This window comes from Fusarium proliferatum (genome assembly GCF_900067095.1).
Source record: "Fusarium proliferatum ET1 genome assembly, contig: FPRO_scaffold003, whole genome shotgun sequence".
In the NCBI taxonomy this organism is placed as follows: domain Eukaryota; kingdom Fungi; phylum Ascomycota; class Sordariomycetes; order Hypocreales; family Nectriaceae; genus Fusarium; species Fusarium proliferatum.
This window is the reverse complement of record NW_022194792.1, coordinates 3,080,067-3,097,162: the sequence shown is the minus strand read 5'-3', so window position 1 is coordinate 3,097,162 and position 17,096 is coordinate 3,080,067. Positions and strand designations below refer to the sequence as shown.

At 48.7% G+C, this 17,096-nt stretch overlaps 4 protein-coding genes across 4 annotated transcripts; 3 read left to right on the top strand and 1 right to left on the bottom strand.

Moving 5' to 3' along the window:
• Positions 1 to 98: 98 nt before the first annotated feature.
• Positions 99 to 1,037, top strand: FPRO_06037 (uncharacterized protein; the record flags this gene model as incomplete). The annotated part of the gene is made up of 1 exon (XM_031229094.1): positions 99 to 1,037. The coding sequence occupies one exon, from the start codon at positions 99 to 101 to the stop codon at positions 1,035 to 1,037; it is 939 nt and encodes a 312-aa protein (XP_031079365.1).
• Positions 1,038 to 1,431: 394 nt separating this feature from the next.
• FPRO_06038 (uncharacterized protein) lies at positions 1,432 to 4,579 on the bottom strand (the record flags this gene model as incomplete). The annotated part of the gene is made up of 5 exons (XM_031229093.1): positions 1,432 to 2,147; positions 2,195 to 2,489; positions 2,540 to 2,629; positions 2,677 to 4,484; positions 4,540 to 4,579. 5 exons carry the CDS (start codon positions 4,577 to 4,579, stop codon positions 1,432 to 1,434), a joined length of 2,949 nt encoding a protein of 982 aa, XP_031079364.1.
• A 7,839-nt stretch (positions 4,580 to 12,418) lies between these two features.
• Positions 12,419 to 13,462, top strand: FPRO_06039 (uncharacterized protein; the record flags this gene model as incomplete). Its single annotated transcript, XM_031229092.1, has 1 exon — positions 12,419 to 13,462. The coding sequence occupies one exon, from the start codon at positions 12,419 to 12,421 to the stop codon at positions 13,460 to 13,462; it is 1,044 nt and encodes a 347-aa protein (XP_031079363.1).
• A 1,217-nt stretch (positions 13,463 to 14,679) lies between these two features.
• On the top strand, positions 14,680 to 16,648 carry FPRO_06040 (uncharacterized protein; the record flags this gene model as incomplete). The annotated part of the gene is made up of 3 exons (XM_031229091.1): positions 14,680 to 14,836; positions 14,885 to 16,180; positions 16,233 to 16,648. 3 exons carry the CDS (start codon positions 14,680 to 14,682, stop codon positions 16,646 to 16,648), a joined length of 1,869 nt encoding a protein of 622 aa, XP_031079362.1.
• Between the last annotated feature and the right edge of the window lie 448 nt (positions 16,649 to 17,096).

Genomic DNA, 17,096 nt, shown 5'->3' with positions numbered 1-17,096 from the left:
TGTCGCTCTCCTCTCTCCTGTTGTTGTTGTTCGTCCATCCGTCACTCTCGTCTCCTCTGTTCATATTCGCTTTTAAACTGCGCCAACCTTCTACGGCTATGGAAGATACGCACGGCGATATTGGCCAAGCTGGTCAAACTGATCCGGGTCTGCCTCCTGCAGGCTCCGTTCAGGTTGACCATGCTAATATGGCACCCAAAATCAAGGAAGATCCTGACAGTCTTCCTCCCCCTGTGGTGGGCACTCGCATCAAGGACTTCGAGACAGATGGCAATCACCTTATATCGCGGCCAGGCGGTCATTTCTTAAACAGTCCTACAGACCTTGGTCTGTTTGAAAAGTTCGATCTTGCCGACAACCTTCGAAAATGGGTAAAGACAGAGTACCCTAAGCTTAACCGAGATATCCAGCCAGAAGCGATTAATATCAACGCAGACGACCGGACGAACTTCTTTAATGTACTCTTTAAAGACTGGTTGAGTGCTGCAGATATCGAAGATATGCCATCCAAGCCTCAAGACAGAAACAAAGACGACACTCGCATCCTCATCGGCAAGTGGTCCCAAACTTTGCCAACGTCCAAGAACAAGAGGAAGAGAGACGAGGATGGGGAGTCGCCTACCAAAAGGCGCAAGAGAGATGACGCTCGACGTCTGCACGAGCCAGCATACTTCGGAGTCGGCTTATCCTCCGGCAAAGGAGAGGACAAGGTTACATTCGACGTGAAAGATGAGAGCAACCAGATCGCCGCCGCCCAGTATGTCGAATGGGATACCGATGACGATATCGACGAACTGAAGCGCCGTGCTCTCACGAAATGGGAGCGCAGCGAGCGAGCCCGGATTCGGGAGTTCAACCAAAAGCGCATCTTCATATCATCTCGAAACTACATCATCCGTGCTGCGAAGGCTGGGTTTGCCGATGGGTTTCGCCCGCCTGTTGCCCTCCCAGAGGTCGTCGAACTTGCTGAACCCGAGCTGGCCTTGGCTATTGTCAAAAAAAAAAAGGTAGTAGAGGCATCCCTTCACTTTAGATAAAAGATTAAAGACGGACTTTTTCGGGTTTAGGCAAACCGATGAGTGTCGCATTGGTCCCTCGATCCTAAATGACATAAAGACTTAGGTAACTTAGGATAAGTTTAGCCTAAATTTATGCTAAATTTAGGATACCTTTTTTGACACTTGCCTACTCCGTACTTACATAGGTAGTGTCTACAAGAGCTAAATGATCTCGGGTAAAATATAAATTGACGAATTGCTTCCCGAGTAAAAGCAACATCAGGATTACAGTTCTAAATAATGCAATCGAAATAATATATGTGCATGTGTATGTGTGTAGTATATAAGTTATATGTGGGTATCTAAACTAGCTATGCTGAACAATTTACCAGGTGTATGCAACCAATCTATCGAATACCAGACCAGAACCAAATCAACGATATCTCGAACTTGAAGGTGCTCGTGCTAAATCTTCAGCCTCCGACATCTCCAGCAAACTGACAGCATCGTCGGCATCATCTTCATCGTCGGATTGTCCCAGCTCGGCAGCAGGGTCCTCACTGGTCTGTTCGAGAGGGCGGCGCTTCTTCTCAAAGTCCTGCTTGTGCGCTTCGGCAAGCATGCGTGAGAATGTGCGTTTTGGCGGTGGTGGGGGCGCCACTCCTCCTGTTCTGCGTCGAGACAAGCCTTCTTCTGCTTGACCGGCTGAGATGGCGGTGGGTTCGGCTGTGCCATGGCGGGAAGGTGTTTCGAGTGAGGCAACACCTACGATGTCATCTGGTTGGTGGCTGGCGACGGTGCTGTCCATACTGGCACGAGCAATGAGAGGCTCGATTCTATAGGGGAGGGGCACATCACGAGAGGCCTTGTACTGAGAGACGTTTCCGCAGTGTTCGTTCTCAACGCGGAAGAGAGTCCACATGCCTCTACGGGTGACTTCCATGAAGGCGACCATGAAGGAGACAATGGTGGAGTGTTGGGTGTTATGGGTGAAAATAGCATAGAAGATCCAGGCAAACCGAAGAATAGGATCTACCACCATGATGAAGTAGTATAGCCATCGTCGCTTCAGGGCAAGAATATCTCGGAGACACCAGTGCCTCGAATTGGGTTGAAGAAGAGAGAAATCCATAAAAAGATCCCAGAAAGCTGGTAGTGGTCAGAAGTGTTTGCGGATGATGAGGCAAGCAACTTACAGCAGTAGACACTGTTGATGGTTGAAAAAGTAATGAATAAAGCAAGATGCATATTGGAATCATGTATACGGTACAAAGACAGCATCACAGCAGCAATTATAGTCGCCGTATACTTGCCACCGTTGACTAGATGAGGAAAGACATTGCGTGTATCTTTATATCGACGAAGGCACTGTAAGAATCGCCAAATGGGCGGAAGAGCAGTCAAGAATCCAAGGGCCCGTGAGTGGCTAGAGTTGCACTGCACCGGATTCTGCCAGTAGTTGGCATATAAACAGAAGAATAGTTCAATATTCTGTCATTGTTAGTAATTCCTCATTTTCAGTCTTGATTCTTTGCACTTACTGCAGTAGCATATGTAAGTGAACAGTAAATATCTCCGAGGAAGAAATCACGGAACTCGACGGGGTAGAGTCCAGCCAAGAGCAAACGCCACTGGCTCATGTCAGCAAGTTTCAACAACAAAGTGAGGGAAGACTTACATGAGAATATGCAAACCAGCGCCGGCTTTTATAGAACAACGTAGGAGCAGGAAAGAATAAAACAACAATAGTAAAGAAGATAAGGATGACCGGATAGTAGATATACATGTCCGGGTCGCCATATCTACTAAAATTCACCCACATGAAGAGGCCCAGTGCCAAGAAGAAGAAACTTGGGAATTGAGCCAGCTCTCTCCAGTCTAGATGATGCCGCTGGTCGAACTCAAAGATGAAGGGGTAGTTGACTTTGTTCTGGTTCCAGATTAAACAGTCAATGCAGAAAAGCGAGAACAGATAGAGCATGAGAAAATAGCCTCCATAGATCTGCATGAGATAGCTCGTCCGCACGCGTACTTCGTCATCGTCATCGTACAACAGCTGTGCTCCATAAATGAGACCCTGAATCGCGAACACAGCACCAGTGCCAATGAGCAGACCATTCTGGAACATGCCGATTGACTGGTCTTCAGGCTTCTTGTTCAAACTGCGGAGCTTGCCAGCGGCTAGCTTGTGATTACCGCGCTCGAAATAGCGAGCATACAGGTCTTCCACCGTACGAATGTGTCCCTCGAGTACATCGCTGTTGACAAACCATGACTGGTTGACCTTTTCGTTAAGATAACGGTACGGAGGTCGGGCATTGACAGCCTTGTCGTATTTCTTGTTGAGCTTCCGAAATGCCGTGCGGTTGAGCATTGCGTATGACTTGAGTAATTCAAGCCCACGATAAAACTCTTGGAGTGCGAGTTTGAGCTTGCGCTTTGCTGTGCGGTATGAGACCTCGTGATGGGTTGGGCGACGGATGTAATCTCTCTCAGCGTCACCTACGACGCCACCATTGATATTGGGTGTTGTGTTCATCTTCTGCAATGCCTTCGTGTTGGGTCCGATAGGGAATATCTTGGACTTTATAGGATCCATGATCCCGTTGAGCTTGCCATTGGCGCTATCATGGGTTCCTCTTTTCTGGGGATTTTCCTCACGGGCTCGCTCATCAGCCATCTCTTGAATTCGACGGTTGCGCATCTCGTGAAGTTGTACTCTCAGAATGTCCAACCTCTCACCAGCCTGTTCTTCCTTCATCTTGTAGAAACTCTCAACCTTTTCAAGTTCTGAATCGAGGAAGTCAAAGAACTCTCGCTCCCTTTCCTTAACCAGGTCGAAGTTCTGCATGTTGATATCGACTCTGCGGTCGCTTTTTGCTGTTGATTGGTGGGTAAATAGTCGTCGGAGGTGAGAAGGTGAATCCTGAGCGCCAGATTCTGATGGTTTCTTGGTCGAACTGTTTACGTCCGGCGATGCAATTGTCGACACGACACTGGCTGATGATGTTCGTCGAGGATCCATTCGCTGGATATTTCGTCGCATCGCCTCGGAGGGCCCAACAGTAGCAGGCGAACCGGGGAGGTCGCTCTCATGATCATGAACTTTCAGCGCGGGCGCAGGTAATTGAAATTCGGCATGTTTGGTCTCACCAGCCAAAGGCGACGGCTCCGGTGGTGTATTGACAAAGCTTCCATAGTGTCGGTTATCGCCCGAATCTGTGAGGGACTCGTTTTCGGCGGCTCTGCTTCGCGGCGTAGGGATCGACCTCGGGGGCGCAACGGCTGCTACGGATGGAATTGTCGCAGAATTCAATGCCGTGTTCTCTCTCGTAAAGGGTTGTCGCGGTGTTGCAGGTGAAGCATATGTGCCAGTGCGAAGCTGCCCAAGACCTCGAGGTGTTCCATTTGCACGAGCAAGAGCTCTACCGACAGCTTTGATGTGCTTCTTCCCTTGTTTGTAGTTGAGGTACTTGATGCGCCATTCTGCAGGTTCAGAGTTAGTTTTGTCCAATCTATAAGACAATTCTTAGGGATTTACCAGGCACAGCTTCTCGCTCGAGCTCCTTGGCGAACTTCATGACAGCTGCTCACAGCCCAACAATAAGCGGACTATAAACTTGCAGCATCTAGAATTTGGATGAAGGTCGCTAATTAAGTTAGGGGTAAAAAAGCTTGGGCTTAATTAAGCTCGTGGAAAATTTGTTGGATCGCGTCGAATCCGTCAACGTGCCCCTCCCTGGTGATCATGAATGGATTCGACCACTAAGGTCGGGAGCTTTGAGTTCAGATGAACGAATGAATTGCTTTTGACGTCAGTGCACGAGGTCCTCACTAAAGAGAAACAAACCGAATACGCTAGCCAAGACGGGGAATGTCTTCCGCATCCGTATGGGTTATTAGGTGCCAAATTACCCTACACAAGATAATTGAGTTCTGATTTGAGGGGGAAGACGATGATAAGAATAACCCAAGGAAAGGATGCTTGGGAATTCAAGTCTTGAGGAAGTTAACTGTGCGAATTAATCCTTATTTTGCTAACCTGAACTTGAGTTCTAAGGCCGTAACTGGCTTACAACTTGAACCAACAAATGGTTTATTGCCGCCCACCAGCGATTGGATATCAACTTATTGAAAAGACGACGATCATAAGGAATACAAAGGAAAGAAATGTGATCTTACATAAGATTTGAACCCGATTTTAGAATTATGCGGCGCAACCGTTGATATCTGTGTTTGGCGTTCAACGACGTGTACACCCAACCTTATCTCAACGTTGAACTTAATATAGTTTCTTGTCACCTCAAATGGTGATGCAGAGTACCACGTTGCATAAAGATATGACTGTATTCAGATATTTACTTAGCAATTTCAGTGTCATAGAACTGAGTTATTGAATAGCACAACGATGCGAGGATCTACGTATACTTGCCAAACCTACCAATGACGCCAAGTGTCTTCCATGATCAAAGCTGTGACATATGCTCTATCTTTCCCTCTATGCTATTCTACGCGTAACACAAATTGCTTACAAAAGTAACCTTATTGTTATGTCCTGCAAAGGTTGAGAAAAACACTCCAGTAAACTCCCGGAGGTGTAGTATCCGACTCTGCCGACTTTCGATCTATCATAGACAACGCAGCCGAAACATAACTTTGCTGACGTGTTAATCGCAATATCATCAAAAAGAGGAAATGATCAGACCTAAGCTTTGGTGAAAAGATGATGTTCCTGAAGGTTGAACACATTGTGTTACTGTTGACTCATAGCACTCAGGAACCGCCCTGTGTGTAACAACGAGTCGGCGAGAATAGACACACAAACTTCAAGGACAAATCGAAATTCCCCAAGGCCGAATTTGAGAGAAAAGCTAATATGTGGTTACGTTATGATATCCCATCAGGACGAAGCAACCCAGGAGCTCACACTTGCGAATTGCAATTGTTGTCCTGAGCCTCATTGCCTACAAACGGGAAAATACCCACTCGTGGCTACTAGGTTATCACCGGATGCTTCATTTCCACCAGCAAAAGGTAAAATATTTTATCAACATTTATCTCATGGTATCGATATTTGAGGGGTTTATTACTCCCTCAGCAGAGACTTGACTTACACGCACTTGTTCGCCAAGCACCGGCTCAACGCTTGATCTACTCTAGGAGCTTGAACTTTCCTAGTCTCTCGTCTAACTTAGAAACCCGCTAAGCAAAGTCCGTCCGATCTAGATCTTTCATTCAGCGACGTTGATGACTTCATTATTACCACGTGTGTTGTATCGTCCAAGACATGCTCCTCGAGGTGGCTGGATCGCCGGATCAACGGCTTAACGCTCAAGAATCTATTGTCATGACAAAGAGAGGAATGCTTTGATAGACAAGAGATATAAACAACGCATGATTCAGCCAATGCACCACGAAAACAAAACTACATCCTGGTGAAACTCAAAACCACTTGTTTTGACCGACATGTTTTACCGGGTAACGCAGCATTGCTGCCGAATATCCGAGTCGACTGGGTAGAAAGTAAACAAACTGTAGCATCATGAGAGCAATGCCCATCACGACAACCACGGAAACTCTGACGAATAAGGTGATTGGAAATGCCACTTCCGGTTGCCAATGCGAGAAACGAAACAGTGTTCCCCGCATCGTTCACCCACACTATCTATCAATCGGTGTGATTGAGATAAGACCTCGCATCAACCTACAAACACTTGTTTGGCGAATCGAAAGCTTTGTCTCTCAGCCGAGTTTGGTTCCCGCGAAGATCTACCTCAAGCTATCATGCACGTACCAAAGCTGGACATGTGGCTAGGCTACGTGCTTATGACATGGGCGTCTTTTCAGCTTAAGCGGAACTGCATCCCGGGACAAACTTGTGTGACGGTGCGTCACTGCAGCTTGGGGACTGGACTTGTAAAGCTTGAGGCCTGTATGGGCTTTCGATGACCACTCAGCGAACAACACACGGCTTATCGATATTGGTTTACTTGTTTAAGCTGATGGAAGCCTTGTGGTGCCTTGTTCCTTATTCCTTGTTCCTTGTTCCTGGTGCCTTCGATTAAGCTCATTCGAGTTCATCGGTCAGCATTGCCAACTCACGATCATGAAAGGACCAAACCCTCAAAACCAAGGACGACGGCCAAACTTGTTATTCTGTGTGGCGTTTCGATATTACCACCTCAATCCTGCTTATATTGCAAATCGCATCCTCACGATACTGCATGCGTATCCCATCGCCCGAAGCTCCAGGGTCCTGCAGCTTAAAACAGAGTGTTATATTGATGACAAGTTGGAATGTACCTTGTCTATACATGGGGATTATAATTCTCTTACACACCATCTGGAGCGGCACATTCCTGAAAGGGCTGAGACCCGGGCAGATATTCCTGCGTGACGCCGTGTTACAAACCGGAAAACATGACGCTTTCCTCAAGCTTCCACTGGTTGATGAAAGTTTTAATGTGAATGCCAGTTTACATGAAATAAGGATTACTGATTTGCGACAGGGATTGCCTAGCCGCAATGGAGGAATTCTCCCGCCGAAAGTGAGGGTTGGAAACGGAAAATCATGGAACGATGGCTGTGAGATCGAGATCGCGAGCTGTTAATGGGCCCTGATTCTCTTTTATTTCCTGACTTTTATCGTTTCCTGATGTTTCATCCGCGGATTGGTCTTGGCGGAAGCTTCGGCGACCAGGTTGTGCCAGGATACTGGAAGACTCTGTGGGCCTTGGCAGCGGGAAACCAAGGAAGCCATCACGGATATTCAGGCACATAACCAGAGCTTTGACTGCTGTAGTGCAGTTGACTATCCTTATCCCGCGTGATGCAAGAGAGAAAGGTCGAGTCAGACCAATCAGCTAAACCCTAGCCGTCCATCCATTGCGGCTCCCTAGAAGCTTTAAGCTCAAGGCGCAAGGTTAGCTTGATGGTTTTCAAGTTTTGCTGGGCTCATTGGAGCGGCGCGGACTGATTTCGAACGCTCCAGACTTTCGGCAACCAGATATCCGCTCAAGAAGAGGTCTGAGGGACGATAAAGGACCGAGATTGAGGATTTTTCTGTGAGATTCGCCACCAGATTCCAAGATGAGAGATTATCAAGAGACGTGAGGATCTCTACAGGCGTAGTGGCGGCATGAGAAACAAGGCTCTTCTTCACACTGACAGCCTTGGCCTTGACAAAGGACCCTCTCACTCACTCACAGGCTTGAAGAGATGGAACATGCATTGCATCTGCAGATTCGAGTCTCCATATTCTTGGCGAGTCGGTAATACGGCGCATTTTTATGGATCAGTTTTGTTAGAGACTCTTCCCTCACAGGCCCAGTTACTAAAGAGAATTCGGCCAAGGCGACACTATATCAAGTTTTCTGCTACTGTTGTGTTAGTGGTGGTTCTCTTGTCTCAACTCATTCCATCTGGTGAATACAAGCTAGGTACTAACGCGAGCCAGCAGCCAGCCCACACGGTCATGGCCGAATGGCACCCCACGTACGTGGAGAAACTCGCGCTTACAAGCGAAGCCGGGCGAAGCGAAAACGGATACTAAAGCTAACTAACTAGGAACTCAATTGTAAGTTGTGGCTTCGGGACATTTCTTTTTATCAGTGACAATGTGAAGTCGTTTCTAATAGAGGGAAATCAGCACCTTGAAAGGAAAGGACCAGGATTGGGCTGACGCTTACATGGCGTGACTTGAAATGGGTATATTTTTCAATGAATTAATTAACAGTGCCTTGTATAAGTCTGGTCAAGATCAATTGGATGATGAATGGGATCAGAAACATGGGAATGATTTCCCGATCAGTTGCCCGATGTATCGACCAGTGGCTGCATCGATAATGGGGTTTGTTGGTGATTGACGCAGATGCAGGATGATCTGATGAATCAGACGTCAAGGCCACTTGCTTACTTGCTTCGGTTCCTATCAAATGAAGCCTCTGACAGATCAGAGAGATATCCACAACGGTACTCACTGATCAGTCAGTACATTACAACAATTGCGGTGATGCGATGGTGCCCCGCCCACTGCTCATCCTTGCATTTGGGGTCGGGGCCGGTCTATGAAAGCCTGCAGTTTCCCCAGTCCCCGGAGTCAAACGGAGCTGAACTGAAGGGCAGCAGCAGAGTGGGCTGAAAAGCCAGAGCCAGAGACGGTCAATCAATCAACTGAGAGATAAGACGTGTCCTTGCAGCAGGTCTAAAACCCGGTGAGAGAGTTCAGATTAAGCTCAGCTTGACAGGGCTGCGGTACATGCAAAAGAGAAAGCGGGGAGATGATTTGGTCGAGATTCGATTGAGAGAAGAGAATAGAGGAGAAGAGTCGACAACTGAGATGAGATCCATAGGTATCCTGGAAGCGAGGTTGTACTCCAAAACTCCTACTACCAGAAAAACATCAGTTCATCCGACACCATGGAGGGGTTCTTTTTCTTCGACAAGGATCAGTCTGTAGGAAGCTCACCAATGCGCTTACATGAACTCCACGCATGATCTGAGTAAGGTCTTGTAAACCTAGGCTACTGTAGGTGGTATTCTCTACTGATGCAAGGGTATTTGCATCTGTCGGTAAATTATGGAGGAGGTAATTAAAGCGAAGCCGGAAGCCATCAACTGCCATGAACGCCATCTTCTCTCAGCCGTTGACAAACAAGCCTCGAAAGCCACTCGTGGTGATATTTCTCACCCTTGAACACCAGTTGTCAAAATCGAAGTTTCCCGCATATAGTTCACGCCAAACTGTATTCTCGGTCCCGGGCGATGGGCTGGCTGTACAATGTATAATGTATGTATGAACTACGGCTGCCTGCACGCAGGTCGAGGGTTGCACTGGATCTATGGATGGGAAGTTACTTTAAGGCCCATGGGTCTTGAGATTGGTCAAAATGCCCTCTGGGGAGCCCTTTTGAGTCTAGGAACTTTCCGCATACATGGTTAAGACATTCGCTTGAATAGGCGATTGGATCACATGAGAATTTAGTTGAAGCCCATGCCTTTCGGGGTCCATCCAATAGCTAAGGCTCTACACCTCTATCAACTCTGATGGTGCTGTGCCTTGGTGTTGTTTCAACGAAGCTGGCTCAAGTAATTTCTCGATGGTATGCTTTCCCATTAGCCCTCCCTTATCCGGAGTAACAATGCAAATGAGCGTGGGCTTGATAATGAATCACCATACCGATGTTTGTGCATTTAACCAATCCAAGCTGTCCCTGCTATTGACTAGGCGGCATGACTGTTCCTCAAGGGTCACATCGACTTTTCCTCGTGCTGTCCTTTTGTGTTGGGTCATATGTTCCAGTCCTGAAGCTCCTTTGTCGCTGTCGAATTCCTGCGGTACCCTCTACGCGGGGCACAAGTGTAAGGAGAGCCTCTAATACTGGAATGGTTTCTTGGGATGCCTTCAAGTATTGGGACCAAATTGGCTGCAGGTGCTGTGAGAGAGACGAGAGTTCGAGCCAACCGCTTATGGCAGCTGAGTTTCAATAAAGATGATCTACCAAAAAGTTAGGTTTTCGCGGGATTTTGTCTTCGATGACTGTGCTGCGAGAACACAAAAGTGACCACAAACCCCCACCTGCATCCGGATCTAGGGATTGCAAAAGAAGGGCAGTTCTTGGCGCGGCTCAATGCGTGCTGCAGCAGGGGCTCCCATGCCGGTCCAGTAGGTAGGTGCTGTAACTTCAGTTCTGCGAGGGTGACAATGAAAGTGACATCGCCTTAGATGTCTCGAGATGCTCACATCACCCTGACTGTTGGTCTCGTCAGCGTCCCTTCATGCAAATGGCCTCCCCGGCGGGCGTGGCATGCTATTTGACGCATTGTCAGCCGCTACAGATTTGTCGCAAGGGTGTGTGAGTTGAGAGAGACCCTACAGAGGCGACGGCGAGTTAACCAAGAAACAATGGAATATGTAGTCGACTCTTTCTCGTGCAAGGATGAATCACTTTAATTCAAATCACGGTCGGTTGCGATATGGAGAATACCACAACCCCAGTCCTCGCATTTGTTGATTATTCTCTTTCCCGTCGCTTATCTGCTAATTAATGCAATGCTAGTCTGGTTCAGTTCAATTCAGAATGAGCGACAAAAGCGCCTCAGCAACAAGCGGCTGCTGCCCTACGAGACGAGTACGGGGATAGTTAGAGCAGCCCGGCCAGACCAGGCCTAGGTTGTCGACATCAACCTTAGCTACCTTAGTGTCTACCCACTTGGCCTTGCATGCAAGAACATGACATCACGGTCGATTGCAGGGTCTGATTGGATAGCGCACCAGGCTCTTCTTCGGTGGTGTGCCTTCAGCTGGCCCACGTTTGGGGGACGCCAGGGCTGACTTGTTCTAGCACGAGTTGCTCGAGTTGGAGTTGAAACTGGGGAGTGTAGGAGACGATGTAAGAGGTTGATGATGGGCGATTAAGGACCAGCATTTTAATAACATGCCAACAAATCTGTTACAGACCAAGGCACTGGATAGAAATCAAGTTATTCAGCATTGATGGGAAGCGTCGGTGACGAGACGGATGTAACAAGAGTGAAGCAGCATCACCAGCCTCAGTCACGATAACGCCCCATGTTCCACATTCTCTTCCCTTTCTCACGGACAATCATCACGAAACATCAATTCCTTTCCGGCCAGAATTGAACCCCCAATCTGCGTCCTGTAATATCCCCAACGCGGAGACCAATGACCCTTTGCAATAGGCCAAGCCAGCTGGTCTCGGCGGCCAAGAATTGATGATCTACAGCTCGACATCATAGAGGTACATTCAATTCCCGTACAGACAGCCGCTTCCAGCACATTTCTTTGCGCTGAACGTGCTTCGCCCTTTGACCTCATGCCTCATGGAAAGTGTCCGCCTGCTAGCGGTGATCCACCTGCAGGCGACCACCCACTAGCGCTGGAACCCACTGAGCCCACCCGGACCTCACCTAACCTAAGGTGCCCTCCGCTTGGCTCCCCTCCGTGGCCCATGCAACGTTGGACTGCTTGGCTGCCACTGCCAGTGCTCACTGTCGGGAAACCGAAATCCTTCTTTAGGTACAGTAGGCGCCTCTGCCCACCATCCACTTCCGCTCTCTCTTCTTCTCTCACATACACAAACAACAAAACACCAAACCTCCCCATATTGGTACATCCATATCTATACCTCCAATACTTGCGATACTTGAGGCATCTCTATACTCACTGCTCTTGTCACACTCACACTGCCGTCCTTCGCCTTTTTGGCTCGTTCGCCCCGCTTTCTGGCGCGCTACTCAGCTCAGTCTCACTTTTTTCGGCTCCCTCTATAACCCGCCCAGGCGCGCCCGACGACGGGGTCAAACTCTCTCCCTACTCTCGGACAGACGCCGCTATCCGCGAGCAGCAAACACATAAAGTACCTGGCGCCCCCCCTCGACGTCGCCTGGCCCTTTTGGTCATGTTGGAACCCCAGGCCATGAGAGGGCCTATCGACCAGACAGTCGGCTACGGACATTCTCGAACACGAACCACTTCCTCAACCGCCTTTCCCATGCAATTTCAAACATCTCACCTTGCCCAGCCGGGCCCCAATCTCTCACAGAACCGTCGCTCACCTTCTGTGAATACTTTCAGCACCACCTCGAGCATCCCTCCTCCTGCCGCCTACCGTTCTTCCTCACAATCTGAGCTTCGTCGCTCCACATCTAGCCGCTCAGGCGGAGCCAGCAGCCAACCCTCCAGCTATGTCGCTCTTCTGCGGAAACAAAAGGGCACTGTGTGGTGTGATCGCTCCCAGTATGAAGACCCACGACTGCTAGCACAACAACGTGCTGCAAAGATGCGAGCAACTCTCGAGGTTGTTGGTGGATCACGCAGTGCTTCCGGTGGAGCCGGAGCAAGAACAAGCACCGGTCTCAGTACTACAAATAAGGTCGCCGCCAAGATCCCCAAGATTCGACATCACGGAAAGAACCCAGTTGTCGGCTACGCTCCTGGCGAGAACCACGTTGGTGTTGGCGGTGTGCCAATGCGACTTAGTGCTACTGAAGTTGAGGCTGAGAGCAGCGAAGATGAAAATGCCGGAAACCGCCCTCATCACCGTAGAACGGGGAGCAGCGGACGAAGCAGCACAACCAGCAGCCGCCGAAACCTTGCCTACCGCACATCAGGAGGCATGGGCAGCCAGCATAGCCGAAGGTGGAGTCCTGGTGACACACCTGAACGCACCGGCAGCTTGGTGGAAGCTACACCTGAAGATATTGTCGATGACGCTGCCAGCGGCAAGGCTCGCAGCATGGCGAGTGGCAGCAGTGGTGAACGCGCCGACAATGTGGGAGAGTTGAGCAATGCCCCTAGATTGGCCTCCAACTCTCTCATGCACTCGGCTCTTACTCGAGAGAAGAGTGTCAAGTCAGCTGATGAGCTGAGGAGACGTGGCAGTGTGGACGAGCGAACATCTACCCTTACCTCTGGCCGTCTTTTCATTGCCAACCCTGATTAAGGTGTTATTTCACGCAACACGAACTCCAACTGGCTATGAACCACTATATCATGACACCATGAGCCAAGAGGAAGCTTCTTTTCTCCATCATTCGTTACAGCACACTTCGTTTCAGGAGGTGGCTTGCATTGGTCGGCGTTCCAGCACTGTTTTACTTTGCTTTTCTACACTACCTATCGTTTTCAGGGACGTCACACCCTACGAATTTCCTTTTCCAATCTCTCGCTATTATCATCTCTACACCTCTTGAATGGTCGAAGTGTGCATCTGGAGCGGGGACTCCACTGTCGTTGACTGACATACCGATAATGTTTGAAGAAGATACCTCTACCCTCTACTATAGCCGGGATTCAAGATAAAAGCATGCTTAATACTACTTCATGATCTCACCTGAGAACAAGGGGATTCAAACAACCATGACTGTTCCTTGCCTGACTCCCTGTGAAGTTGAATTTTCTGTGGATTTAATTAAGATCTGCTCCCTCTCGTGTTATCCATATCTGGTAAACTCTCATGTATGTCAGGGCTCCAGTGACGTTACTGTCCACTTGGTTGTCTGGTCGTTTCACTCTGGTCCCCTAGCGGCACCAATCGTTTATTCTCGGTTGTTGTTACGAGATCGGGCCACCTTATGATATCACTGGGGATCCCCATGTTTGGTGTGGATGGCAATTTGTCGAAATGGGCATGTCGATCGCTAGATTACCAGGTTAGCCGCAAGCGCTTGAGGCGTTCAGGCTGCCACGCGGTGCACAGCCACAGAGACCCTGGAAATCACATAGCCGAGGCTTAGCCGCACTTTCCCTGTCCCATCTCCCAGCGCGTTTCTTAATTGCCCACCTAAAGATTAGGGCGCCAAATCGACGCGTCGGGTCGCGCTTTCCATTAACTTTGGTCTCCTTTGGGGAGGAGGCTTCCATTTCAACTTGGTTGCTTCATGCCACCTGCGGATCTTGTGCACCTACCCAAGAGATTATTCACATCTTTCCAAACAACCTCAGGCTTCAAACAAAGCTTTATCATACGGAATGATTGTGCCTTTGTTTTAATTCCTTTTAATTGACCTTTAATCGCATGATCTCTTCCTACTCACGATACCTAACAACTACCTTTCTCAAGATCGTTACTGACCGTCACCTTCATATTTCGCACGACACGACAACCTTTTCGCTTCGAGCGAATCGAAAATTGAGCTGATCAGCTCGCAATAAAGCACCATGCCCCTCTATGAACTTTCACCGAACATTCAAGAATCTGAGGCTACTGGCCGTAAGAGAAGTCACGATGAATTCATGGGGAATAATGATGGAATAGACACTGCTGAAGACATCAAGTTGCCGCCTTTGGCTTCCGATCAACCAAACGGAGAATTTGGTAAGTCTGGGAAACGTATCAGTTGTGATAAATATTAATCGCCCGCAGCATTGTCTTCCGCTTCACCTGGGGAAAGAGCCCCTTCACCAGCTTCATCAGAACTGAGTGATCCTGGTACAAGCACTCCTCCTCGCCTGTCTCCGTCTCCACAAACACCATCTAAGACACCAATCACACAGACGACTATCAGCTCGACATCGAAACCTGCTACCACTTTGGTCAAGAGGAAGAAATTGACGCCTGCTGAAAGAGCCGAGAGGGATAAGGAAAGTGCCAGGCAGAAGGCAGAAAAGGAGAAGGAGAATGCTCGACTCAAAGAAGAACGGGAACAGAAAGCAGCCATCCGAGCAGTTGAGAAAGCTCAGGCTGAAGCTCAGAAGGCAGCTAAAGCTAAAGAGCGTGACGAGAAACGACGTCAAAAGGAAGAGGAAAAGAAACGCAAGGACGACGAGAAGAAGCGAAAGGAAGAGGAAGAGGAAAAGAAGGCTCGGCAGCAACGAACACTCGGCTCCTTTTTCAAGGTTCCGAGCACTCCTAAGAAGACTGTCGACATTACTCAGCCTAAAAATGCCACGCCAGGAGACCCTAGCCCAGCAAAACTTGCGAGCAACTTACCAAAGACCGAATACGAAAAAATATTTAAGCCTTTTTTCATTAAGGATAACACACGAATTGCCCATATGGGGCCTGAGATGGACACCGAAACACGCGAGGTTAAATCTAAGATCCTGGATGAATGCATCGACGGTCAACGAGCTGGAGAATTGGAGCCTTCTCGGTTCGACCCAGCTCGGCTCTTTTCTTTGCCTAGCAAGCCTCCAAAACGAGGCGTACTCCATCATCCAGTTAAGCACATCATGGAGCAAGTCTTCAGAGAGACAGAAAACGCAGAAAACGCAGGTCCTGAATATGTTGAGAAGATCATGCGAGACACCCGTCAAAAGCTTTCCAAGGTACCCATGAAGGTTATTTCGTTTTCACAAGACGTGCGCCCCCCTTACTATGGAACTGTGACCTTCAAGCCATTCGTACTTGGAAGGCTTAACATGAGCCAGCTGGCCCGAACGCCAACAGCAAGACGACTGCCTCTTGACTACGACTATGATTCGGAAGCCGAGTGGCAGGAAGAAGAGGAAGGGGAGGATCTCGATGTTGACGATGATGAAGAGGAGATGGACGACGAAGACGATATGGATGAGTTTCTCGACGATTCGGAAGATGCTGGTTTATCTCGACGAATCTTTGCAAACACCATTGAGCCAGACAGCACCGGGATCTGCTTTGAGAATGGAAGCACCGTGGCGAATCAGGTTATCTACGACCACAGGATGGAGTTCATGCATGGTAAGTCGTAATTGGACCTGATTGGAATGAGCATCTACTGACATATTTCCAGATGGACTTCAGCAGACCTGGGGCATTGATCCATTCTCAGCGGAATATTGGGAACCTGAAGTCAAGAACAAGACGCTCAAGCCTACGAAGACTACATCGGCCTCTGATGGTAGCAGCAAGATGCCCCCTCCTCCCACGCCTGCCAATGCGTTTTCAGCTTTGACAGGCACTAACAGCAACACCGGTGGTGAACCACCAAAACTCGTCAAGTCTGAGCTACTTGATGACGTGAAGAGAGCTATTTTGAGCAACAAAGCTTTATCCAAGGTTGGAATCATCGACTTTCTCTACCACCAATTTCGGGACGATGTGTCTCGCACTGAGGTGAAGAATACCGTGGAGTTGGTGGCAGAGAAGATCGGTAAAGGACGCTCCAAGGAGTGGGCGCTGAAGAGTGGACATGAGATTGCCTCATGAGTATTGACCGGGAGAATCGGAACGACATGATAATTTTTGGCTGCATATTAGCGTCGGAGTGACAGGTCTGCTTGGGATTGCTTCATGGAATTGATTGGGATGGAAAAAAGGAGGTTGATGTACAATTTACAGCAAAGCATCAGGACGATGTCGAGGTATCTGACATTGCATGCGATAGACATGGAGTAGATACCCTCATACTATTTGAGTTGGTGAATAAATTACCAATCTAGCATTGTGTTAAAGCTAGTGACTGTTTTGGGGATTCAAAGCAATAAGAGTCTCATTTCTGTCTGAGCTCCTGGTGGTGATGGCGGAAGCTTGCGGGGCCAAATTAGAGACCTGGGGGGACCGCGCCCCCCTGAAGATTCAGGATCCACGAATAATAGTGGACGTGTTTCTGGAACTGTTCCTCATTCCTCCAAACCAAAACAACTCGACGATTTAT